Below are 26,556 nucleotides of genomic sequence, written 5' to 3'. Positions count from 1 at the left end.
TTGGAAGACAAATAGCGTGGCCCTTTATTTGCTGTTGAGTCTAGAAGGCTGTTTCCTGCTGGAAAGTGCTTAGTTGGCATGTGGTGTATTGTAGAAGAAGACAGTAGCTGGCCAAGTGAGCTGGGAATTGTGATATCTATCATTTTGTGCGTTGAACGAGTACGAAATGTCTAACTTGAATGTTGTACCCGCGCGCACGCCAAGCAGAGGCTGCCAATCACTGGCAAGGTCAATCTCCAGACTGTCAGGAGTAGTTCGAGCAAGTTTGAAGAGGAAAGACAACTTACTGGGCAGGCCAGGATGCCTTTCCACCCTCGTTCTCTCTCAAATTGCCTTAAAGTCGAGTATCTCGCTCGAGCGCTTTCAAAACTGTTCTCTTGGTTTCGCTTCCCAAATCGGTGAACTACGCGAGGCGTGACATGAGTTTCTTCCAAAAACGCAAAATCATCGCGTATTTGCACTATTCGCACAATGTTACATAAATCGCACCGAACGACGCCATATTGTTAAGTGGCTGCACTGGAACAGCCGTGAGGGGTACATGCAAGTGGAACTCGGGACGCCGCGGATCCCCTCATGCCAACCTCTTTCTTCACCTTGGTCTCTCCGGCCCGCTTGCTGCGATGTTGTGAGTGACATCATATCTAGTCCAGCCAGAGTTTGGGGATTGCAAGGTGTGGTGGCTGTTGGGTAGGGCAATAACCAATGGAGTCACTTTTGTAGGACTCCTTTTGGGCATCTTTCTATCTTTTCCCGGAAAGACTGACATGGCCATTTCGGGCCATTTAACTTGCGGCGTCTCTTAAAGGAGTTGACAGATTTCAGAGTGTGTGTGTTTTATGTGTGGACTTGTGTACATGTCTGCTGTGTGCGCATCTGCATGCATGCCTGTGTTTGTGTGTATGTGTGCCGACATGTGCGTGTGTCCTGTGTATGTGTCCACATGCATGTGTGTGTGTGTTTGTGTGTGCACATGCGATTCCCCCGTTGTACACTCTACAGGGCTAGCTGAGCTTCTGAAGGTCTCTACTGGATAGTGTTTAGCAGTTGAGATTGGTGAAAGTGACGAGCACTGGACAGGGATCATTTCAAGCAGCTACTGCAGTAAGAGATACTCCAACAGCACACTACCTGTCATTGATCACAACACTGTGACATCACTTGTATAGACATGATGTATACAGATTGTCTATGACACACAGTGTTGTGTTACTATGTAGATATAATGATCAACTGAACTACATGTACTGTCTAGTCCAGTCTACTACAGTATCAGTTTTACTGAATGTTAGCGCATATGGTGTATGCTTCATTGCCAAACAGAGTGCCTTTCACGCTCGCTCTTATCCGAAGTCCACTGTCACTTTTGTGATCATGACTGTTATTTGTTCATATTGAAGAAAGTTGAGACTTGACTTTTCACACAGTCATGTATGTATGTACCAGTACCTGCCTACACATGTGTTCATGCTGAACTACCAGATATTGATATGATCAATGCTTGCTAACACTGTGCAGCTCCCCAAGCTGAAACCAAGGCATGTGCCTACACTCTAGCAGCATGCATCCATCTGCATTGTGCACATGCGTTATATTTTTTCCGTTCAGCTTGCATTGTCCCTCGTTCTCTGGCTCTTGCGCAGATGCTGCCATTTTTTTGTCCCCGGGCCCACCTCACGGCAATATTTGTAGCGCTGTCACACTCGTATCGGAGCCCCAGCCAACCATTTTGACATTATTTTGTCGGTTATTTGTTACGCATAAGGAAACCAGGGATAGAATGATAATAAGAACAGCTCGCATATTACTCCTGAGAATGTAGCTCTACGCATCGGTTAGTGACAAGGTTCCATTCGCCAAAAATGCTGTATGCGTAAATTCCATACATTTTCACCTAAAACCCATTTACATGCAAAATATTCAGGAGCAAACTGCTACCCTACTACCCTCTCTAATTACGTGTAACACCCGTACCCTACTACCCGAAGCCTGCCTGAAGACTCTCCTATTTGGAATATTTCAATTATTGGGCCTCCTATGCATACAAAAATTTATATTCCCGATTCACTCATACAGTGTTATTGTCTTGATGAGTGCTCATTCATTTTAGTTTTTAACCAGGGAGTCGTAAAATACCGGTAATTTTGGACTCCCTGTTTGTAACAAATAAATTTCGAAGGGCAGTCAACATGCTGATACCTTCTGTCTCACTATCCGAGTCACTAGCAGCCAGTGGCAGACAGTCTGTCTGGTCACCCTACCGACAATAGGTCAACATTATGATATACATGTATGGAATCCGATCACGTGAATCAAGTACAGCGCTTAGCTGCTCAAAGAAATCCAATCATGCAAGTCACGTACGTACCAGCCTCCCAGGCATTGTACAACCCTAGACATGCGAACACTGGGATGTTTACTGGTGAACGGTGCAAAGTTGACTCCCTCAATTGTATTTCAGTGAGCAGTACATTTCCTAGTACTGTACATGCCAGTACAGGGCATTGTGCAGCTCCACACCTGTGTGTGAACACTGCACTGCAGGTTGTGCAGCGCCAGACCAGACCTGTGTGAACACTGCACTGAGGGCAGGTGCAGGGCATTGACTTGAATCACACGACCGAATTTCATTGAGCAGTAGCATTGTACATCCACTTCACCCGGCCACAGGTAAACACGGTTCAGGTCGGTGCAGAGCAGGTAACCATGGCAACTGTGGTTGCGCAATGGTACAAGCAAAACTAGAACAGCAAGCAAGCTGAGAACAAAGGCCATTCACAGCAAGACTAGGACAAGCTGAGAACAAAGACCATTCACAGAAAGACTAGGACAAGCTGAGAACAAAGACCATTCACAGCAAGACTAGGACAAGCTGAGAACAAAGACCATTCACAGCAAGACTAGGACAAGCTGAGAACAAAGACCATTCACAGCAAGACTAGGACAAGCTGAGAACAAAGACCATTCACAGAAAGACTAGGACAAGCTGAGAACAAAGACCATTCACAGCAAGACTAGGACAAGCTGAGAACAAAGACCATTCACAGCAAGACTAGGACAAGCTGAGAACAAAGACCATTCACAGCAAGACTAGGACAAGCTGAGAACAAAGACCATTCACAGCAATACTAGGTGACAAGCTGAGAACAAAGACCATTCACAGCAAGACTAGGACAAGCTGAGAACAAAGACCATTCACAGCAAGACTAGGACAAGCTGAGAACCAAGACCATTCACAGCAAGACTAGGACTAGCTGAGAACAAAGACCATTCAGCTGCAATGCATAACAACTGTATCAAGCATCAAGCACAACAACACTGTGCTTACTGACTGGTTGTAAGAGTTTGTGTGTGAACGCTGTTCAACACGGTAGTCCCATCTGCTGCTCACAAACATACTGATTCACAGGATACTTGAAAAATAGGAGAAAATGATGTAAGTTTAGGACGGATGGATGAGTGAAAGCCTGCATTCAGCTCACTATGCTGCGAGAATGGGAAAAAGTGATGAAAACAATAAAAAACAGCGTAGCGGCAGGTCACGGTATTTACTCATGTAGAGCATACAGACCCGAGGCTGCCACACTATAATCAGTGTGACATCCGCGCTTGCACGTACAGTATGTATACACACATAAACACGTTCACACGCACAGGCACACACACACACGCACACACATACACACACACATACACACACGCACACACACACACACAGCACATACATGCCCACACACACGCACACACACAGCACACATACATACAGATATGCAATGATCAAATACAGGACACGAAAAACAAACATACTCGTAAACTGGGAGCATAACGGGTGAAAACCTAACAACATCAAGCAAGCAAGCAAGGAAGTACTAATACAACACACCTATTTATAATATATCCACTTGCAAGGACCCTTGTAGAACATACCGTGACCAGTGTTCTTGATGGCAATCTATCTGCTACTTTGCTGTACAGAAGATGCGGACGGGCCGCTCCGAGTATTGTTTTGATTACTGTGACATCTTTGTGCCAACGAGACTGACGGCGGCAGCACGTCTGGTCTTGTTCAATTGCTTGCCTTGTTTATGCTTCAGCTGGTGCTTCTCAAACCGATCAGGCTCTTTCTTGCCCTAGACAGACACACACATACACACAAACACACAAACACCCACCCACATACACACGCACACACACACACACAAACACACACACACACACACACACACACACACAGGACACACAGGTGCGTTGATCAAGTACTAAAAAGTGTTTAGAAGTGAAAAGTCAGAAAATGATGAGAACTGGTAAACACTAACTTCTAAAATGCTATGCACAATACCGCTTCTGTGATGCTATGGGTAAAAAAAGTAAAAAGTAAATTATCGTGTCCGTTCCCGAAGGGAAATCATGACGGCCGCTATGTATGCCGAGTGATATTCTGCTTCGCATCGTGTGAAGGGTCTGTCACGAAAACCGATGCACAATGCACGGATCATTGCAGCATTATCCCTGCAGTCCACGCACAGTCCCAAACTGCATGCGGCCTGGAGCTCTCGAGTCGCATGCACCTACCAATTCAGAACATGATGTGTGTTAAACGTCGCTTATCTAGGAAGATGTTGGGCTTGGCTCAACTCCCCGTTAAGCGGCCTGCCATGGAGCTGTGAAATCGACTGATGCAAAGTACGGAACAAAACCGTCCATTATGATGCTATCAGCTTGCAGAGTGTCCATTCTTAAGAAGATGGACTTCTCGCTTTCGACCATAATGGATTATTTTAGAATAATGGAATCCCCTTCAAATTCTTACGTTTCTGAAGTCTATTTCTCCAAAAAATAAAGCAAGCCATAACAAGGATAGGATTTTGGTAGTGGCGAAACGAATATTAAAACCCAGTAGCCAAATATTATGGTAAAAAAGGGAGGGGGAACCAAATGTTACGAGTTATGACTAACTGTCCACCAACGCAACTAGATCATGTACAGTCAGCGAGTGCGACAAAATGTCACAAAACTGACAAGGACTGGTACAGAGACATTCAGCGACCTGACACTCGCTGACGGTGTAATAGTGTACTGTCAAGTGAGAAACTTTCGCTAGAGATTAAATTTCGCTATTTTCGCGACCATCACACATTCGCGAATATAAATCGCCGCAAACCTCTCCGTACATTGATTGTGGACAGTACAGGCTTCAACTGAAGAGATAGAATCGCAAAAGTTTCTCATCGTGAACCAGCCCAATTTATGAAAACGCTAAATTTGGTCGCCGCCAAAGTTTGTCACTTCACAGTATATGATCTGGTTACGTTGGTGGACAGTAAATTATAACTCGCAACATTATGTCCTTCTCCTTTTCTACCAGCATTAAATTGGCTCACCGTCCGAGTTCAACTTGGCCGAATATTCTTTGGCTTTATTAACGAACGAATGAATATTCTTTCGTTAACAATGATGACATCACATGCCCTCCTCTTGGCGTGCACTCATGCAAACCTAAGCAATTACGGCAGAGACATAAGTTCCGTACTCCGGCAAATTTCACTGCTCGAAAACGACGTATAACAATCCGTAGCGCCTCTACGGATTTTGGCACGAAAAATCGTATTCCGGAACCTCTCTAATTAGCAGTCAGAAAGTGCGATAACAGGGCACAAAACTGACATGTTATTGAGACATTCAACGACCTGAGACCTAACTCTCACACACCTCCAGTGTGCAAACCAAGTCGACTCGTCGACAATACTGTCATGCATGAGAAGTACCGTTAGATATTGGTGTCCGGTTTTGTACAATTCGTTTTGGCAAAGCTTCCCCCTTTCTTTATCTCTGATATTGCTGACCCACCCAAGTTGGGTGGTGTGTTGCTTTGCTGCTTCGATTGAAGTTAGACCACATTGTCATGTTATTAACTGGTCACATCATGGTCCTGCAACGGTCGGCATTCTGTGGCGCCGGGGGGAATTAGCTTGTGCACATTTTCCCTACGCTCACCTTCCCCTTATTGGTCCCACCATAACCTTGAACCTACCAAGCTGGAAGGCTGTTGGTTTGCACACTGGAGGTGTGTGACAGCTAGGTCTCAAGTCGTTGAATGTCTCAGTAACATGTCAGATTTGTGCATTATTATCTGTTATCGCACTTTCTGACTGCTCATTATCTTGTTGCAGTCATGGATAGTATCTTCAGAACTCGTTTCCATGTGATTTCTTCTATTTTACTGAATAAATGAGTCAAAACTATCCCTGAATAAGTGGGGTATTGTCACAGCAACATATTTTCACATGACATAATATTCTAGCAAACTATGGGTATGGCCTTTGGGTGCAAATGTCTACAGTGCTGTCGGTTGCCAAAGAACTGAAGAGACGGGGGAGGGGGGGGGGGGGGCAGCCTCCTGGCCTAGACCGTGTGCTTATTTTCATGCATTAAAAGGTCTATGCCGAGTTAAGTCACCGTTCCTTCAATTGTATGCTGTGCTGGGTGAAATCCTAGCCTGGTCGTGCTTTGGCGCTTCGCTCTTCAGCGCCTGACAGTGCTGTTGGTGACAATCAAATCCAGGAGTCGTGAAAATACATCACACGAGTGTAATCAGCTGGTTCAATTTCAGCTGAACTTGGTCTTACCTTTGCTACTCGGCTATCAGTTGGCATTGCACTGGTTGGTGGACAAACTGCATGATCTGTGTTGGGGATTTCCAGTACTTGAACACTGTCAGGTAGTCCATACTTGCCTGTGATAGCCAGCAAACAATGTGAAGTGTCAGCATAAAAAGAGTATCAACATACCCGTACATAACTGTCATAAATACTCATGACGGTACAAAACATATGTTGGGGGTGCAGGTGGATACAGTGATTTCTCCTTTTTTTCCAAGAACACTTACTATACCAACATTTTTTTTAAATAATGTTCGGTTAACATATGAATTACGTATGAGTTAAACCATTTAGTTAAACCGTTGTTAACAGTCACGTACCATCGCTCCGCTATTGGCTCTTTGTAACGGGTCGCATGGCCCTCGTTACGTGTGCGCACGATCTTGCTCTCTCTACATACCGTATTATCTCTAATATAAGCACGGTCCTTTATTTTTTCAATGTACCTCCGCCCCGTGCTATTAATGGAGACGTTCCTTTATTGGAGACTGTTCCATTATTATTTCAACCTCATTTCAGAGGCATGTTGCCATGCCAAATTCATGTCAGACACACACATTTCAGGGTTTTTTCGCCGGTACAGATAATGAATTTACACAGTGTGCTTATAATGGAGACTGAGCACTTTATTTTTTGAATGCCGCCCCAAGGTGTTCTATTATTGGAGACGTGCTATTATTGGAGACTATGCTTATATTAGAGATAATACGGTACTGCTGTGTAACATCCCCATCACATGCCCGCATGATCTGCGCATGTGCAGACTTCCCGTGCGAACAACAGAGCTTGCTGTCCTTTCCAGTTCCCTTGCCTGAAGACAGCTTTCAAATTCTGACCCACCCTCCTCATCCCACTATACTCCACGTGAATGTTAATTCCAGGCAGGCACAGTGGGTTGGTCAAAGACCATGATTGAGATACGAGAGGTACCTTGTTCAAGTCCTGCCTGGGAGCGTTTTTCCAGCAGCGCTGCAACCCACAGTCAACTGGGAACTTGTGGCCAGGTACAAGGGGGTACATGGATGCAGCTAATGCCGTAATGGGGTTTCTCGGCACTTCTGCCAGTGGTTGTGAGACTTATCCATTCACCCCCACCGTTAGGCGCTGCATCTGCCGCTAGGGTTTACCGGGTGTTAGCGGCCATCGTGAGTTCCCTTTGGGAACGGACACGATAATTTACTTCTTCTTTTCATGTTAATTAATCATCTCTCAAAGGAATCGTAATGACTTCACTACATGTGCTAACAAGGCCGGTCAAGGCACCTCAAAGCAGAGTTCTCAATGCACAAATGTGCAGAGCAGTGTGCACATACAACTGAGGCGAACGGTTCACTCACTACATGCATGTGTGCACGCTTTGGAGGAGGATCTCAAAAAGCCACCGTTTTCTTCACGTGTGATAAATACTTGCAAATGCGGATAGCCCATTGAGAATACTTGTAAAAAATTTTTTAAAACAACTGTAAACAGCAAATGACAACTTCCGTTGCAAACAAAACCCAGTGATTTGTCCAATGTACATGACAGTCAGATATTTCATGTATACTAGTATTCATATTGCAAGGAGTTGTGTGCTTGAAATGCTTTTTGGTTTAGTTGGTTCAAAACAAACTGCAATTAAAGGGAGGTTAAACCTGAAATCAAATGTTCACCAGTTGTAGTCTTCGAGGTGCTCAGGCGAATGATCTCGGTCCGAGGAAGCTGAGACGCTCCCTCCCTCCTTTATTCCCTTTCGAACTCGCTACTTCCACCGAAATTGGGTGACTGCGTCCTAGTCACTGAGATGGGGATTTGTAAAAGCGCCATTTCATTCTTATAGAAGCACGGATGACCCCGATTGGCCCATATGCTGTAGTCTTTCGGACGCTGAGTCAAGAGGTTTTGGTTGGAGAAAGCTGCGATGCAGCGTTCGGCCCGTATTTCCAATCGAACATATTGATTAAGCGGTCACGTCCTCATGCGTGCACAAGTCACCTGGTCACCGTGCCGGTATGCTACAACTTTCACACCAAGGTTCAACTCAAGTTAAACTCGAGTGACATGAACGCGCCCAAGCAGGCTGTCAGCTGTACCCTGCAGGCACGGTGACCAAGTTACTGGTGTCCGCATGAGCACTTGACCGCTTACTCAACCATGTTCGATTGGGAATAAGGGCCGAACGCTGCATTGCAGCCTTTTCGGACCAATATCAGTATACTTAGCGTCCAAAAGACTACAACATATGGGCCAATCGCGCTCATCCGTGCTTTTATAAGAACAAAATGGTGCTTTCAGTGACATTTTGCATACAAATCCCTATCCAGTAGGGCGCAGTCACCCAGGTTTGGTGGAAGTGGCGAGTTCGATTGGGAAAAAGAAGGAAGGGAGTCTCAGCTTCCTCGGACCAAGACCATTCGACTCAGCACGTTGAAGACTACAACACGTGAAAATTTGACTAACGGCTTAACTTCCCTTAAGTGGATAAGTGGATAACAAAGTCATACTTGTTTGAAGTAACTTATTAAATTACTGATGATGGCTCCTGGCCGATGAAAACGAATCATGTGAGCATATTCGGTGACTGATTCGTTTCACCCATAGTCATGATTCCACCCAGCTTGCTACAATCTTGACAGTACAGTAAAAGTTCCCTAATCAGAGGACTTCCGTCTACGCTCAGACGGGAAAAACAAAACTATTCCAAGTTTCGGGAAATTCCCAGTTATAGGCAGGGTCCGGTCCCAGCCTTTCCGGATAGGTTGCGATGGTGATGGTGATGGTGGTGATGGTGATGGTGATGGTGATGGTGATGGTGATGTGTGTGTGTGTGGGGGGGGGGGGGGGGTTCTACTGTAAACTTGTTTTCAAAACCAACAACAATGATGACATACTAGTAAGCAACAACGACGACGATGACGCCAACAAAAACAACAACAACAACAACAACAACAACAACAACGTACCTCTGCTGTCAATGTTATCCATCCTTCTCCGTTCTTGGCTTCTGCTATCTGCACCCACCACTGATACATGGCTGATTATCTCTGCTGTGAAAGCTGTCCTCCGTGCTCAATTTCTGATCCAGTATGCCGCCAGTGATAACATGTCTTCCAGCTTGACATTTGGCTACCTTGCTTCCATCATCATCACTTCATTGTGGGGAAGTTGCTGGAACGGTTCTGGATACTGAGCGATGATAAACTCGTCAGGCAAGCTGGCCATCATGATGCTGCCTTTGTACGGCTGCCAGGTTAGGTTGGAGATATCGGCCGTTCCCTTCACCAACACCAGCGTTGCCAGTTCATTCCAGTGAGCATGTGTACATATCATTGTGCGCGTAACAGCAAACAGCAGTTTTTGATTGATCATAAAAATCATGCTCTGCACTGTCCTCACAGACGCTCAGTGAGTCATGCTACCCAGAATGCAGTTTCAGCGGTGCTCATTGATCCGTGTGTCCCACCAATCAAGATCTCCATGGCTCTACAGTCTGGTAGGTTGGATTCAGCGCTGAGAGTTCTTTTGACACTTGAAACACAGTTGAGCTTTCCAACGGCCGTAAGAGAGTCGCCAGCCACTGGCTATGCATTTCTGTTGTTGTTTTGCTGTGTTGTATGGGCGGAGCACAAAGACACAGTTCTTTCTTTGCAGCAAGCCTCTACTTGCTACGCGTGTGACTGTGGCCGCCATTGCATGCCTTTTTTCATAGCTTGCACGTTCCTCAAGAGGCTTCTGCTCCTGGACTATCCTTTCTGCTTTCACTCACTGTAATAATCGCGGACAACCCTGGCCACGTCATTGGCCACAAAGCTCGCTAGCAGTGGTCACTCGTCCCCTGTCCGAAATTTCCAGTCCACTGTCGTATACTCTTGGACCATACAGGTACCGAACGGAACTGCACGGATACCGTAGAGCAACCAGACACGTGCGCTATTGTAACGTTAGGCAACGATTTAGATCAGTTGACCATCGCATTTCCATTTGACGTTTGAATGGATGCTCAAATAATATCCAACAGCCTCAATCCTCCAGTCTCAGGTCTGTGGTCATCGAAATCATGAGGATCAACAAGTGTTTTTCTATAACTGTCTGGCTTTATTCAATCTTTGACCATTATCACTGACATTGTAGGACCAACCGTTTACTCGATTCATAAAATTAATCATCAGGCCAAACTAAAGAAGGTGTGTGGTTCGACTAACATGGACATTTTTTTTACGGGCGGGCGGGCGGATTTTTTTTTTTAATATATTTTTTAGTGCATGTAAATACACTGTACTGCCTTTAGACACCCAGTACATCGGTATTATTACGCAGTGTTATGCCATACATGTTGCATAAAGGGATCACTGGCTAATACTTTGAAACATTGTGTAGCTCTGGAACGAGAAGAGAATAACTTCAAGCGGTGACTCTGACTGTCCAAATCATCAAGCAAATGAAGAACGATGCGAGTTGATAGTAAGTTCGGGAACTACTTCGAAGTACAAATTGTTCAATGTACCGGTACATGTATTGCTAGTTTGGTGTCGGCGTGCACGAATACATGGGCTTTTTCCATCGACGCTTCCTGTGCTTGCACACATGGAGCAGCAACTTACCGGTACAGGTGAAATATCGTTCCCAATACTCGAGGAAAGTGCAATCTCGTCTGTCCTTCATCCCAAAACAGAAGGCCGTCCTTAAAGGGAAACTGAACGCCAAAAATAAGTATGGCTTATCCGAAGGGGAATTGGGCACTGATTCCGATGAGCTATGTCTCGAGCCGATCAGAGAAGAGGAACTGTGTCAAATATTAATTCCATAAATAACACCTCCCATATTTGGAAATTGGCCTTGATGACGTGCGTACTGCTTAGCTGTCACCATGCTGTGCATGTTCAGCAGTGTAATTGAATGGAAGAAAACAATTACTTTGGTGTTTTGCAGCTCTGTTTCGTTCCCTGACGGTAACCAAATCTAGGTGTAGGAATCTGTTGAGCAGGAGAGTGACACATGTCTTCCCGAAGGCTGTCCAGGCTGCAGTGGTGATGAAGAAAACACGATCATCACCCCGAGATCGATCGTAGCGAATTGGAAAACTCATGGTGAATTTGCTTCCACTCCAAGGCAATGTCGAGGTATGAAGGGTGCTTGTACTGCCTTCCAAAGTGAAGAGGAGATGAACATGGCTTTGCATAGCTGTTGTTCTATGCCAACTAACTTACCTACTCTTGCTGGTACCGTAGTGGCATATTGCAAATTTCGTGGACGAACAACTCTAGTCACTAGTGGCTAGTGAGCAACACTAACAGGTGAGATTTTTCAATTCGACAAAAATTGTTTTTGTTTGAGAACTGACAGTGGCAGTCATTAGACTCAGTAGGTGTCTTTGCTGCTTCTTTCCCTTCATTGGTAGGGTTGTGCTTGAATAGTACAAGTGCTTGAAGTAAAATAAAATAAATAGAACATGTGGAACATAAATCTAATCAAGCATCAGTACATGTATTGCGAAGTTCAACTTCAAAGCACATGAAATCACAATGATCACGAAGTTTATGTAATCAGGAGTACACCCTGTGTTCAACGAACACATACACACATGCTGTATTGCGCACACACATGTACACATGTGCGTGCACCCCCACCCCATCCCACAGACACACGCATGCAGCGCGCACATCCATACACATGTGCGTGTACCCCCCCCCCCCCCACACACACACACATTCCTACCCATACACATGTGCGCCCCCCCCCCCCCCCCACACACACGTGTGCACATACAGATACACAAACACACACACACAAGATACGTGTAAGTGTACATGGTCTTCCTGGTGCAGATGCTGAGCCAGCACAATGGAAAATACCTCCATCAAGATGCTTGATCAAGTGTTGTGATAATGGCACTGTTTGTTCGTTTTACAAAGAAGTTTGGGAAAGATTACATTGCATTATAATTCATAATTGTTCTTTGCCTTGTACTGTGCAGACCAGAATGCTTCGCTATCAACTCCTGGCTTTCCATCGGCATGGTGTTCAGGTGCAGCGGCATCTGGTCCGGGGAGTTCAAGTTGCTGGATGGCTGCACTGACACAGGATGGGTTTGCGTTGGCAATGCGATACGGCAGTCATCCCACATCACGAGCTACATGTTTATGTAATTTATATTGTCGCTCGTCCAGCAACGTCAAGGCTCTGCATGTAAACACAGGAGAACACCATAATACTACTCAGGGGATAATAATTTTGGATATCAATTTCGTGACAATAATTAGATTCACACAATATTCACAACGTATGCAACACGATGCTGTCTATTGACACTACTTCAAATTGAAGTGCTCACTACTCCTCTCCCGTTTTTATCTCCCTCTACCTTATGAATACTCTGCATTACTGGTTTCATTTCTACCCTTTCCATTGCTGCCAGCTCCCAGTCTTTTTCAATGCACAGCACCACCTTGACATTCATTTTTGTGATTTGATGTACACATACTTTGAAGTTCAAATTCGAATTACATGATCAGATTTTTGTTCCACATTTTCTATTTATTTTTACTTCAAGCACAACCCTACCGATGAAGGGAAAGAAGCAGCAGAGAGACACCTACTGAGTCTAATGACTGCCACTGTCAGTTCTCAAACAAAAACAATTTTTGTCGAATTGAAAAATCTCACCTGTTAGTGTTGCTCACTAGCCACTAGTGACTAGAGTTGTTCGTCCACGAAATTTGCAATATGCCACTACGGTACCAGCAAGAGTAGGTAAGTTGGCATAGAACAACAGCTATGCAAAGCCATGTTCATCTCCTCTTCACTTTGGAAGGCAGTACAAGCACCATTCATACCTCGACATTGCCTTGGAGTGGAAGCAAATTCACCATGAGTTTTCCAATTCGCTACGATCGATCTCGGGGTGATGATCGTGTCTTCTTCATCACCACTGCAGCCTGGACAGCCTTCGGGAAGACATGTGTCACTCTCCTGCTCAACAGATTCCTACATCTAGATTTGGTTACCGTCAGGGAACGAAACAGAGCTGCAAAACACCAAAGTAATTGTTTTCTTCCATTCAATTACACTGCTGAACATGCACAGCATGGTGACAGCTAAGCAGTACGCACGTCATCAAGGCCAATTTCCAAATATGGGAGGTGTTATTTATGAAATTTGACACAGTTACTCTTCTCTGATCGGCTCGAGACATAGCTCATTGGAATCAGTGCCCAATTCTCCTTCGGATAAGCCATACTTATTTTTGGCGTTCAGTTTCCCTTTAATCTGGAACGAGGCAATCACTCTCAACCGGACGGTCACTTCAAAAATTAATAAGTCTCGCCAGTCTGCCGGTGGTCGTATCGAGTAGACTCTACTACCAGCACAAGGCAGCAGTCGTAGATCTACCACTCACTGCACTGCACTGCAGTACAACTACAAGTCAAGTCCAAAAGGAGCCGCCTGCATCCGCAGACTCACGCTGCACAGCACGTAGACGTGGACGTGTTCAGTCCACGTACGTCAGTCACACGACAGCCCGCCGAAAAAAAGTTACGGTCGGGCTGAAATTGTACGGTCGGTCGGGTGAGTCGAACCACAGACTTTGTGGCCTCATTAAAATTTTTAGATTCTCGGATCAGTCCTTGGATTATGCACTCAGAGTCATACTCTGCCAAGGAACCGAAAACGACAAAAAAATACCTATGTCAGGTCTTTCTTCATGCACGCATGCGCCATGGCAACCACGACCGGAGAGTCGGAGACCCCATTACGGCATTACTCCATTAGTGCATTACATGCCCAGTACAGACTGTGCAGCCCATCCCCAGGCCACCTGCCTAAACAAAAAGTTGAAAAACATCGGCCAAAGCCTCTGCAGACTGCAGTATAGTACTGAAGTACCGCACAGTTGACATTGTCATCTCCTTGGGATTATTTTTCTAGTGCTGATAGCGAAGAGCGTAGATCTGTGCGAGCTTGATGCTGAACATTTCAAGCGTTATTTTCGAAAGAGTTGTTTGCCTTCATCAAGTAAGTTAGTTCGCTCTGTACCTGAGCCACAACTGATGAACGGCTTGTACTTGAAAGTACGACGTATTATTCCTTGAGAAAACACAACTCTTTGATCCTAAGAAGTTATGCAGTAACTCGATGTCGATCGTGATCAGTCCGCAGTGCGAGTGAACTGTGGTCACGCGGACAGGCAGGAGTGTGAACAATGGCAGACAGGGTGCGCTATAACATAGCCTTCCTACTTTCCAATCTAGATGCATCCTTGATCTTGGAACTCTTGCTGGAGAATGATGTGCTGGACGTTGATGAATATGATACTGCCTCTAGCAAGGAAAACGTGAAGTCTGATCTGACAAAGTACGTGGTGAGGCTGATGCTGAAGAAAACGGAGGAACAGGTGGATACGTTCGTAAAACTCATTGAACACAGCCAACCCGATGTTGCTAAACATGTTGCCAACACCATGGCAAAGCGACGCGATGCAACTGCCAGTGGGAGAACTGACCGTCCGGCGAAGCCAATGTCGGCAGATCGTGAGTCAACACTTGGCTCGTCCTCCGGTAAGTGTTTACATAGAAAATGATCCATAATGATTTACACACATAATGACACACACATTGTGTTAGACAAATCAGAGGAGATCTAGGGTATGACAAAATGGCCATTCACTTTGCTCTGTACACAGTGGCGGATCCAGGACTTGGCCGAAGAGGGGGCCCAAGGTATCCCCCCCCCCCCCCCCCCAAAACAAAACAACAAATACAACAACAACAAAGTCCCGAAGTTGTGAAGAGCTGTTGTATTTAGGGTCCGGCGGATTCTGCCGGCAGAAAAATTGGCAGAATTCGGTACTTTTTCTGGTAAGTTTCATGGATGTTTGGTATGTGGATAAAAACATGGAGCAGAATTCAAGGAATTGCCCGCCATAAGGTTTGTATGGTTCTGCCAATTTCACTGCTTTTCGAGCAGAATATGCCACCTTTTCGAGCAGAATCCGCCGGTTCCTAGTTTTATTCCATTCTCACGACATTTTCAAACTGCACTGGAACATTTCCACTCGACAGCGGCCGCGACGGACCATTGGACGGCTCTCCAACGCGAGCTCTCTTATCTACCGGTCCACTGAAGAACGACCTGATGTCAGACCCTTTCCTCTTCATCTCATATCTGAAGGTAACCCGTTGGCTACAAGCGAAGTAGAGAGCGTTTACTTGTAGTTTCTGACAAGTGAAAAAGAAAAAGGAAGGGCGAAGTCGACAGCACCGTGTACCATACAGGACTTCAGCCCAACGCGATCGCTGCACTATGTACCAGGCCCTGCATTTTTGGGCACGTTTTTCACATGTTTGAAGTGCGGCCGTGTCCTCAGGTCGCAGTGCGTACAGTAGTTGTACACCGGTACACAGCGCGCTGACTAGTACAGACTCAGTGCGTGACACCATGTACCGGAGTGACCGGACACGTATAAAAGTACCCAGCACGCGTGACCCACTTGATACACCAAGTCATTTCGAGCGCTCATTCTACAGTCTACTGTAATCCTAGACCAAGGTCGAAATTTTCAAAGGGGGGCCCAGGCCCCCTGCCCCCCCCCCCCCCCCCCTGGATCCGCCACTGGTACATGTCAGTTACTGTATCACAACAAAGATAATCTGGCGTCATCAGGTGGGGCCTTGCTCAGGCATTGTTTCCCAAGTAGGAAAAATCATAAATGAAAACGAACACAAAGGGTCACACTTAGCTTATCGGCTAATTGTGTTGTTGTGAACCTTGGAAGGCAAAGTCAGTTTAGTACCAATCCACTCAGTATGAGTCTATCAATGACCAGTCCAGAGTGGACAGACAGCTGGTGGGTAGGTAGGTAGATAGGTACTAGGTGGGTGGGTGCGTAGGTGCGTAGGTAGGTGGGTAGGTAGGTGGGTGGGTTGGTGGTTGGGTGGGTAGGCAGGTAGGTAGGTTTTATTGTTTTACTAGGGGACTCCCAACAGGCCAAGGCATTTTACAAGTAACCTAGGAAAAGCCGGATTTGGTCTGTAATACAATCCCAGGAATGGTGGAGTGCAACCTAGTTGGGCCAGCTGACGAAGGAACTAGGAGGGCTTGCAGGTCAGAACTTGCGTGCCCATTCCGAGTCGTGTCAGGGCAGTCATAAATTTACCACGCTGTACACATGTACTGTCTGTAGACAATGTACGTCGTGTCCACGTCATGCTATTTCCAGTCAAATAACATTGGATACGGAGACCACCTGGTTCCAGAGACCACGTTCTCTTGAGCGGTAGACAGGTTAGACAGGTTTCGCTGTACTTGTACTGGATCTCAGCTGATACAAAACACTCACCAGCTCCTAGCCAAGCTGATACAAAACACTCACCAGCTACTAGCCAAGCTGATACAAAACACTCACCAGCTACTAGCCAAGCTGATACAAAACACTCACCAGCTACTAGCCAAGCTGATACAAAACACTCACCAGCTACTAGCCAAGCTGATACAAAACACTCACCAGCTCCTAGCCAAGCTGATACAAAACACTCACCAGCTACTAGCCAAGCTGATACAAAACACTCACCAGCTACTAGCCAAGCTGATACAAAACACTCACCAGCTACTAGCCAAGCTGATACAAAACACTCACCAGCTACTAGCCAAGCTGATACAAAACACTCACCAGCTACTAGCCAAGCTGGCAAACCTACACTAGCTGAAGTTCAAAGAGAGCAGGCTGGGAAGAGGAGGGTAGAGCATGCAGCAGCAAGCAGAACAAGAATAGAGGCCAGCAGGATCGAGCAGCACACTGGGCTGCAGAAAGTAAATACAATGAAAGAAGCCAGTCAAAAAGCCAATGAGACAACTGAGACAAATTCTCAGATAGTGTATGAGAGATCTGTGGTAATGAAGAGTACAGGCAACACATTGAAGAGCACCAGCAAGAGGTTGGCTTAGCCTAGTATAAGGCCACACATTCTATGTTTCTCGCCACCCGCGCGCATACGATTCTCGTCACCCGCGCACATACGATTCAGGAGTCTGGAAGAAAGAAAAGACTGTGCTGCACTGTGGGGACCAGCACATGCACATATGCACCCAGGCCTGGCCTGCACGACACATGACGCGAGGTCAACCGGTCGCTGCATGCAGTTTTGTTGCGCAATCATTATCTAGCTGCACAGGTACAGAAGCTCCTAACATGTACATGAGTTGCTAAGTTACTTTGGATGCTATTTTACACGGTTGTATTGGTCGATTTTAGTACAGTCGTCCCACTCTAATCCTGCACCTTTTGCAACGGCATGCTCTGCTGGATAAACAAGGGTGCTGGATTATCAAATCCTGCCCTCCAACACGGCTCACCTGTCAACATACATGTTTGTGTCGTATGTCAAAACGTAGGGATTTTCTGTGTCAATCCAAGTACTTTGTGGAATGCATGTCTTTAACATACACTTGGGAATATCCTATGCTCTTGCATAGGATATTCCCAAGTGTATGTTACCTGTGTTGCGTATGTTACAATGCTCCCTGACGGTATGCGATGTACACCTGCTGGATTAGAAAATCGAATTACAGTGAAACCTGTCTAAGGCGACCCCTCAAGGGACCAGAAAAAGTGGTCGCCGTGGCCAGGTGGTCTTCTTATCCAGGTTCAGTGGGTCACGTGACCATATCCACATGTGATACATCATTTTGTTCAGTGTATCACAGTGCACACACCTATGCTACTCTAGCACGACTCATGTGCCTGGGGTCCTCAGACCTGTCAAGTGTCGTGCATTGCACCATGCACATGTACACTTCCTGCACTGATGTGTAGATCTACAATGCCTGGTGCACCATGCAATGCATACATATACATAACTAGCACTGTACAAAGCGGTCGCGGGTGGGTGGTCGTCGGTCGCGTTGAGCGAGTGGTCGCCTTATCAGAGCTGTTTTGAATGTGAATGAGTCCGTGACAAGGGAATGTGGTCGCCATGGTCGAGTGGTCGCCATATCCGAGTGGTGGCCATTACAGGTTTTACTCTATGCACAGTGTGAGTGATTTGTTGCAGAAAATCGCTGCTGGAGGCGGAATTCAAGTGCCGGATTAAAGCGTAGAAAATGAACTGAAAAAAATCCTTCTTGCCAGAAAGTGTGCTGGTTTGCAAGGGTGCTGGATAAACAAGTGCCGGATTAGAGAGGGACGACTGTATGAGCAAAGATCTAGTAAAAAAAAGTATTACCGTATTTGCCGGAGTATAACGCGCACCTGAGTATAATGCGCACCCCCATTTTTAAAGGGGAAGTTAAGGCAAAAATTAAAATTTCACCAGTTGTAGTCTTCGGGGTACTGAGTCGAATGGTCGTGGTCGGAGGAAGCTGAGATGCTCCCTTCCTGCTTGAATCCCAATCGAACTCGCGCACTTCCACCGAAACTGGGTGACTGCGCCCTACTAGATGGGGATTTGTATGCAAAATGTCACTAAAAGCGCCATTTCGTTCTTATAAAAGCACGGATGACCGCCATTGGCCCATATGTTGTAGTCTTTTGGACGCTGAGTCGACTGGTTTTGGTCCGAAAAGGCTGCGATGCAGCGTTCCTCCTTTATTCCCAATCGAACATGGTTGAACAAGTGGTCACGTGCTCCTGCGTACGCCAGTCACCTGGTCACCGTGCCTGCAGGGTACAACTTACTAGCCTGTTTGACCTTTTTTGGGTGCAGTCCTGTCACTCGAGTTGAACCTTGGTGTGAAAGTTGTCGCCTGCTGGCGTGGTGACCAGGTGATTTGGGCACCCAGGAGCACGTGACCGCTTGTTCAACCATGTTCGATTGGGAATAAAGGAGGAACGCTGCATCGCAGCCTTTTCGGACCAAAACCAGTCGACTCAGCGTCCAAAAGACTACAACATATGGGCCAATCGCGGTCATCCGTGCTTTTATAAAAACGAAATGGCGCTTTTAGTGACATTTTGCATACAAATCCCCACCTAGTAGGGCGCAGTCACCCAGTTTCGGTGGAAGTGCGCGAGTTCGATTGGGATTCAAGTAGGAAGGGAGCGTCTCAGCTTTCTCGGACCAAGACCATTCGACTCAGCACCCCGAAGACTACAACTGGTAAAATTTTAATTTTTGCCTTAACTTCCCCAATGTTTTGGCAATTAAGGGTATATGCGGAGAATAATGCGCAGCCTTGATTTGAGAGCAGTATTAATCATAAAGACAGTACTACAGTGCTGCCAAATAATTTTCGTCCAAAATCGGACACCCTTCACCGCCAAGGCTGGCCACATGGTGCGAATTTTTCTCCTCGGCAAATTTTTTTACAGAGAATTCAAAATATCGCCTAAAACACCATGAAAATTTGCTTTGTTGCCATGGTAACCCCGGAGTTGTCATGAATTTTGTAATGATGAGTGTGGTCGCACACTGACTCTGTACAGACTGTCAGCGTACATGCCATCCAGCCTGATCCAGGCATGTTACTGAGGCTGTGTTTACATGAGGCGTTTCAACCTGGGTTGACGGTTCGACCCGGGTCAGATTTCAACCCGCCGTGTGCCCAAAATGAATGGCGCGTTTACATGACGCATTGCGCTTGACCCGGGTTAAAATTTCGCCCCGGGTTTATTTCAACCCTCCCCCCAAGGGGAGGGTTGAAACCAAACCGGGTTTAGGGTTTTACGTCGGGCCCTAGACGACGGCTACTTTGGCCAAACGGACAACGAATAAGTTGTGACCAAAGAGAATGATTTTATTTCTTGCGCATGCGTATGTAGAATGACGTAATACTCAGGGAGTGAGGTCGCTACAGGGTCAAGAAAATCGTACAAACGTACTTCTGTGCGTATCTCGCGCCAGGTTTGAACAGCACTGCACATTTCGCGCGAACGGATTCACGTGACCATACAGAACTGTAGAAGTGGACTTTTGGCGGCATATCAGTATTCGACCCGGGTCAACTGTATTCATGTAAACGCTCACCTCTTTTGTCTATCGTACAGACTTTCAACCCGGGCTGAACTCGACCCGGGTTGAAATTTCTCATGTAAACACAGCCTTATATATGTCTTTGCACTTCCACAGCCAAGCGCTAGCCTTTTTAGAAGCAAATGTACAGTGATTTGTGCCTTCAGTTGCACTGAAAAGTGAAAGTACAGGACTTCTGCATAGGGAAGTAATAATCTCCGACATTTTGGCTGCTTTTCGGATGTTTCCCTTTTTGGACCGGTTTTCAGAAGTGCCTTCAAAAATCGGACACTGTCCGAAAAATCGGACGGTTTGGCAGCACTGGTACTATAGTGCGACCATTGTCATAAAACGTGCATTCAGATGGCTTGCTCAGGGTCAGAGGTGGCACGCTTCGTAACTGTTTGATGCATTGCACTACTTTTCGAAGTACATGTTCATTTTTTTCATATTCGGAGCATAGTGCGCACCAGTGATTTGGGGCCAGAAGTAGTGCCTCCAAAGTGCGCACTATACTCCGGCAAATACGGTATTCGATCATTATTTTATTTTATCCACCTCTCGCATGCGAATTTAGACTTTCGGGTGACGAGAAACATAGCAATAATAACGTGTGGCCAAATGTTCAAAAGGGAAGGAAAGAGAAGTGCACAAATGTTATGGAGATCGATGCCATGAGAAAGTTTGCTAGTGGCATGTGACAGTTTGGCTATACATCATGTGATAGTGAATGTGCAGAGAGTACAAAAATGATGAGAGGTACATGTAATATGTATATACAGGGTCACGACAGATTTCTACTCGTACAGACTCTACGTTCACTGTAGTTCTGTTCTCTACTTGTTATCTTGGTAGATGCTACCATGACAACGGCTGGACAACAGACAACGCAACCATCAGTCAACACAGAGGGAGGTAGTGAGACTGATCACCAACTGTCCTCCAGCAGTAGACATACAGCAACACACAAACAAGCAACATCAGCTTTAGCAACAACCAGTGCAACTAGTATGGGTACAACAAGGAGTACTAGACTAACTACAGCTCAGGTTTCAAAAACATCATCACATTCAAGCAACTCATCTCTACCAGACCTGGACGAACACTTCACTGGCAGGGATGACATTGTTACAGAGATAAGTCGCAACATTCTTACAACAAAGTCCAAATCATCATCTACACGAGTGCAGAGTCTTGCGGCACCAGCTGGTTTTGGTAAGACGTCCGTAGCCATTGCTGTGGGACATGTATGTCGCAATGCTGGTTGTCGTGTGGAGTTCTTTGACTTACGCGGTGTAGCTGGTGTTGACGCTGTCCAGGCAATGATTCAAAACCGACTCGAAACAAACCCGGCTTCATCTGAAACTACTGGCAAGACAACAAAATCAGCTGATGCCATGGATGATCATGGTGGCAAACACCACATGCTAGTTATTCTGGACAATGCCGAGGATGCTATGCAGGCTGGTGCGGATAAGGATTTCCAATTACAAGATGTCATCCAGCGACTACTACGCCAACAACACAGTGTACATGTCCTACTGACAAGTCGTGTTTACTTTGACCTACACGCTGCCCAGTTTAAACTACAACAACACCGTCTTGATGGTCTGACAAAGGTTTGTGCTGTTGGTCTTCTCCATGGTCTATGTGTTGAAGGTAGTGTGAGCATTGAGGATGCACAGAGGTTAGTGGATCATTGTGGAAATGTTCCACTTGCTGTACGCATTACAGCTGGTCTTCTACAAGGTGGTCGATTAACTCCAACCATGTTGCTGGCGGTGTTCAAGAAGATTGGTCTTGATGTGTTCAACGACGATGGTCTGAAACCGAATCATCGAATCCTGAAGCTGTTGACAATAGCATACAACACATTACAGCAGGATGACAAGGACTCATTCCATGCTGTAGCTCAACTGCGCTCCTCGTTCTCATCTGATTGCGCTTGTGTGATGGTGGGTTTGCCTGCAACTGATGCCAATGTGGTTCATCTTGTACGTTTTTATCCTCTGATCAAGATTTGTTTCCTGGATTACAATTCGTATTTGGATCGCTACTCTTTGCAACCATTCGTCGCCGAATTTGGTCGTTACCAATGCCCAGAAAACAAGCAATCCGTTTACCAACAGCGAATGTGCAAGCATTTCCTAGGCTTTGTGAAGGAAGTTGAGGACTGTAGAGGTTGTGGTGCAGACAAAGCAGTGTATTGGAGTTTCCAACTGCTTCAGGAAAGCGTGAACATACGGAGTGCTTTGTCAGTTGTTGATCTATTGCCCGATGATGAATTTCTTCCTTTCTCTAGATTAGCAACGTGTTGTGGATTGTTTGCGTCTTTGTTTGGGGGTGCGACATTCAGTATTGCAGAGTTTGGTGACAGGGTTCAAAGATTGCACAAGGCACCACTACCCATTAAAGTTGGCGGTCTTTGCATCTCGGTCGCATGTGGCATGAACAATGTAGTCGAAGCAGCAGGTTCAGGCATCAATCCTGACGATTTGGATCTCAAAGCCCAAAAGCTTCTTGGGAAATGTGAACAAGAACCAACAGGAGAGCAATCACATTTGCAGCCTATTTTGATGCAGGTTTCATTGGAGTCATGCAGGACAAACATTTCTCTGGTCATGGGATGCAGGAAAGGACAAGCTGAGCTCAGCCACGAAACAGTATCCCGTCTGCAGGTGATGTACCCGCGTATTACAACAACACTGGGAATGGGTCTTGCAACAGGTGTCAATGAATGTGCCCTGAAACTCATTCAACTGTATTGCTCCACTCTGCTAAACAAGGATATTCCCAATGTACAGGTGGTAGAAGACCTTGCTGAGAGAGTGATGTCATCACGCTACCTATCACAGGATGGTGCAGTCAGGTCATGTGCTCGAATGTACGACTTTCTGCTACAATGCATTGTTGTGATCCTGGGCAAGGTCATATCAAGTTCCTGTAGCAGTGAGTGGATTATTTCACCATCATTGCTTACAACACTGGGTATACCACTGTGCGAATGGAAACATGTACCAACTGCTATCAGGCGCTTGTTCAATGTCAATGACGACTATACCACATTGGCAGCTTTTCGGACACAACAGTACCTGCACTCCATGGATAATGACACAGTAACCACACTACTGGACATGTACGTGGGTGCTATGTACAACACCCGGTACATATCCTTGGTAGTAAATGGAAGGGCACACACAACTCCATTGGGTCTCACTCTACCAGCACAGCATCCCCACAACATTGTGATGGACTATGTCAGGAGATGGTGTAATGGCTCAAATCCAGCAGATCACACAGCAGCACTGATTAACAACTGTAGCCAGAACAAGATACCTGATCTGGAAGTGGTGCAGTCTTGTATACTGATGGCTAGAGCAATGCAGAAGTTTGAGGTGAGGTGATAGTGGAGTATTATTTGTTACCCTAGATTTCATGGTCACTGAACTCTCAAAGAACTATTGTTCTGCAAGCCAGTGTACTCAGTAATGATCTACGGTATAGTGTCTGTCTCACTGAACCTCATTACTTGCTTGACACGCAGGAGAATGTGAAAACTTCCAAGACATGGTAACTATGGATATGAACGCGTTGCTTTCTGCTATATTGTGATGAAGCCGAGACCCAAGGTCGGCAGAGCATCCCAGACCACGCCACCACTCCCCTTATTCATGGCTCACACATGACGGGTTTACGTGGCTCTAGTAAAAAAAATATCAGCCTGATTTGTATTTATTGTGCGATGTGTAGTCTATTTCGATTGTATGGGCTTCAGTTACGTTCTCTCTACACTGTCCTTTGTTGTGTGTTTTGCTGTAGAATACTCTCTTTGCAACTGTCGATAGTTCCAAACTCTTCCCAGCGTTGAAGTCATTGGTTAATGATCTCAGTGCTTACCTGCCGAGCAATTGTGCAACTGGTCTCTCAGTGTCTGGAATTGTGTACTTACCACCAATGGCTGGGGACATTCCTCTGCTATACATCTCTCTCATTGCTGCCCTTCATCATCAATCCAAGAGAGGCCAAGTGAGCATTGATCACCACATTGCACTACTGGAATGGTGTATATGTGTGGCAGCATGTTTAGTCTGCTATGACCTGGACAACATCACAGCATGTCCTCGTTGTGGCATGGCTTACCTGTGTGGCAAACATCGTCAAACTGATGAACACCTAAGGGAACACAACCAACACTGTGCTATGCTTGCAGCACTCAAACATCGCATACTACAGTAAGTTTGATTGTCAGTATCAACTCACATGACAGATTGTGAGTGCTGTGTGATGAACTGGTGTGTACTTAGTGCCTTGTTATCATGAGAAAATTACTGTTGAGTCTGTGTGTAAACATTTCTGTGTGTGTGGGGGGGGGGGGGGGTGCGGGTGTTTGTGTGTGTGTGTGTGTGTGTGTGTGTGTGTATGTATGTGTGTGTGTGTGTGTGTGTGTGTGTTGGGGGGATGGGTGTGATGGGGGGGGGGGGGGAGGTACGGGGTGTGTGTGTGTGTGTGTATCATACTATGTGTGTGTGTGGGGGGGGGGGGGGTTGGGGGGATGGGTTTGGGTGTGTGTGTGTGTGTGTGTGTTGGGGGGGGGGGGGGGATTGACGTGATGGGGGAGGGGTGCGGGTGTGTGGTGTGTGTGTGTGTTTGTGTGTGTTGTCTGTGTGTGGGGGGGGGGGGAGGGGATGGATTCGGGTGTGTGTGTGTGTGTGTGTGTGTTGGGGGGGGGGGGGGGAGATTGATGTGATGGGGGAGGGTTGCGGGTGTGTGGTGTGTGTGTGTGTGTGTGTGTGTGTGTGTGTGTGTGTGTGTGTGTTGTCTGTGTGTGTGGGGGGAGGGGGGATGGATGTGATGGGGGGGGGGGGGGGGATTGGGGGATGAGGGTTGGGGAGTATGGGGGATGGGTGTGAGGGTTGGGGGGGGGGGATGGGTGTTATGGGGGGGGGATGGGTGTTATGGGGGGGGGGGGGGGAGATGGAGTTAAGGTGTGTGAACCATACGTTTGATCATCCGTCATATCATCACGCCATAATTACGTTTGATCATCCGTCATATCATCACGCCATAATTTCGAAATGGCCATTTGTATTTCTTATTCTTTGTTACACTGTAACATTGGCTCAATAGGACAGACTTTAAGTATGTGCGCGCGTGTGTGTGTGTGTGCGTGTGTGTGTGTGTGTTTTGTGTGACTGCATGTATGGGCACTTGTGTTGGCGATATCTTTTTGTCGAGCCTATGCACACTTGCTCACCTCACTGCCTATCTCCCTGGCCATTTTGTGAGCTGGTCGTATTCACTCAACGTACCCTGCTGCCACTCAGATTGGTCTTGCACCGCGTCAACCTGTGACTAGTCCACCATGTTGATTTGTCACAGGTCGACCCTAATTGCATTGTGCTATCGTTACTGCTGCTACACGGCACAATGGGCACAATGGCCGAGCAATGAACCAGTTCAGTATCAAGCTTACAGTCGCCAGTGCTCCCAATATCACCGATGGTTTCGGTGTGTGTGCGGGTGGCATTGCAGTTCACCGCTGTACCCAGTCCAGTTCTGTCTCTAATGATGTTGATGTCGGGAGCTCTGTACCTGTATGTTCATGTATCCGGAAACCATGCTGTACGGCGGCATACTATGCCGTTTTTGAACTTTGCTGCAAATTGATCCAGGGATTTTTTCTCCACAACCGTGTGACCGGTCCACCAAGCGCCCAACTGCCGATGAAAGAGACACGTTCCAACTACAATGCCGAAATTGCCAGAAGTGATTTAAAAGGCGAAGCCACTTATCAGGCGCATGCACCGCGTGGTTTTCTTGGAGCCCGGAAACCACCTTTTTGCATCCGCTATGAAGTGCATTCTGCAAACACTCAAATATTTCGTAACTCGGCTTTCCCTGAACGGAATTGAGTAATCGAAAGGTCTACTCGTATTAGAAATTCTCAGCTGTCGGCTCCAACAAATCCGAAGTCG

At 46.4% G+C, this 26,556-nt stretch overlaps 1 protein-coding gene and 1 long non-coding RNA gene across 3 annotated transcripts in view; one reads left to right on the top strand and one right to left on the bottom strand.

The window, feature by feature from the left end:
* Positions 1-12,430: 12,430 nt before the first annotated feature.
* LOC135806856 (uncharacterized) lies at positions 12,431-13,464 on the bottom strand. Its single transcript, XR_010551312.1, has 2 exons — positions 13,302-13,464; positions 12,431-12,818 (listed from the first exon to the last, which is right to left on the bottom strand). It is a non-coding gene; the product is annotated as an uncharacterized LOC135806856 (long non-coding RNA).
* Positions 13,465-14,548: 1,084 nt separating this feature from the next.
* Positions 14,549-26,556, top strand: part of LOC135813779 (uncharacterized) — a 50,419-nt gene continuing 38,411 nt past the window's right edge. The window contains exons 1-3 of one of the 2 annotated variants that reach the window (XM_065326802.1): positions 14,549-15,193; positions 21,437-23,976; positions 24,401-24,813. In XM_065326802.1, the coding sequence (XP_065182874.1) occupies positions 14,839-15,193; positions 21,437-23,976; positions 24,401-24,813 (3,308 nt within the window). In that variant the 5' untranslated portion in view covers positions 14,549-14,838. The remainder of the gene's footprint in view (positions 15,194-21,436; positions 23,977-24,400; positions 24,814-26,556) is intronic. The other variant, XM_065326795.1, reaches the window with a different exon arrangement.

This window comes from Sycon ciliatum, chromosome 1, assembly GCF_964019385.1.
Source record: "Sycon ciliatum chromosome 1, ocSycCili1.1, whole genome shotgun sequence".
Lineage (NCBI taxonomy): Eukaryota > Metazoa > Porifera > Calcarea > Leucosolenida > Sycettidae > Sycon > Sycon ciliatum.
The sequence above is the reverse complement of the archived record's forward strand: the minus strand, read 5'-3'. Positions and strand labels throughout refer to the sequence as shown.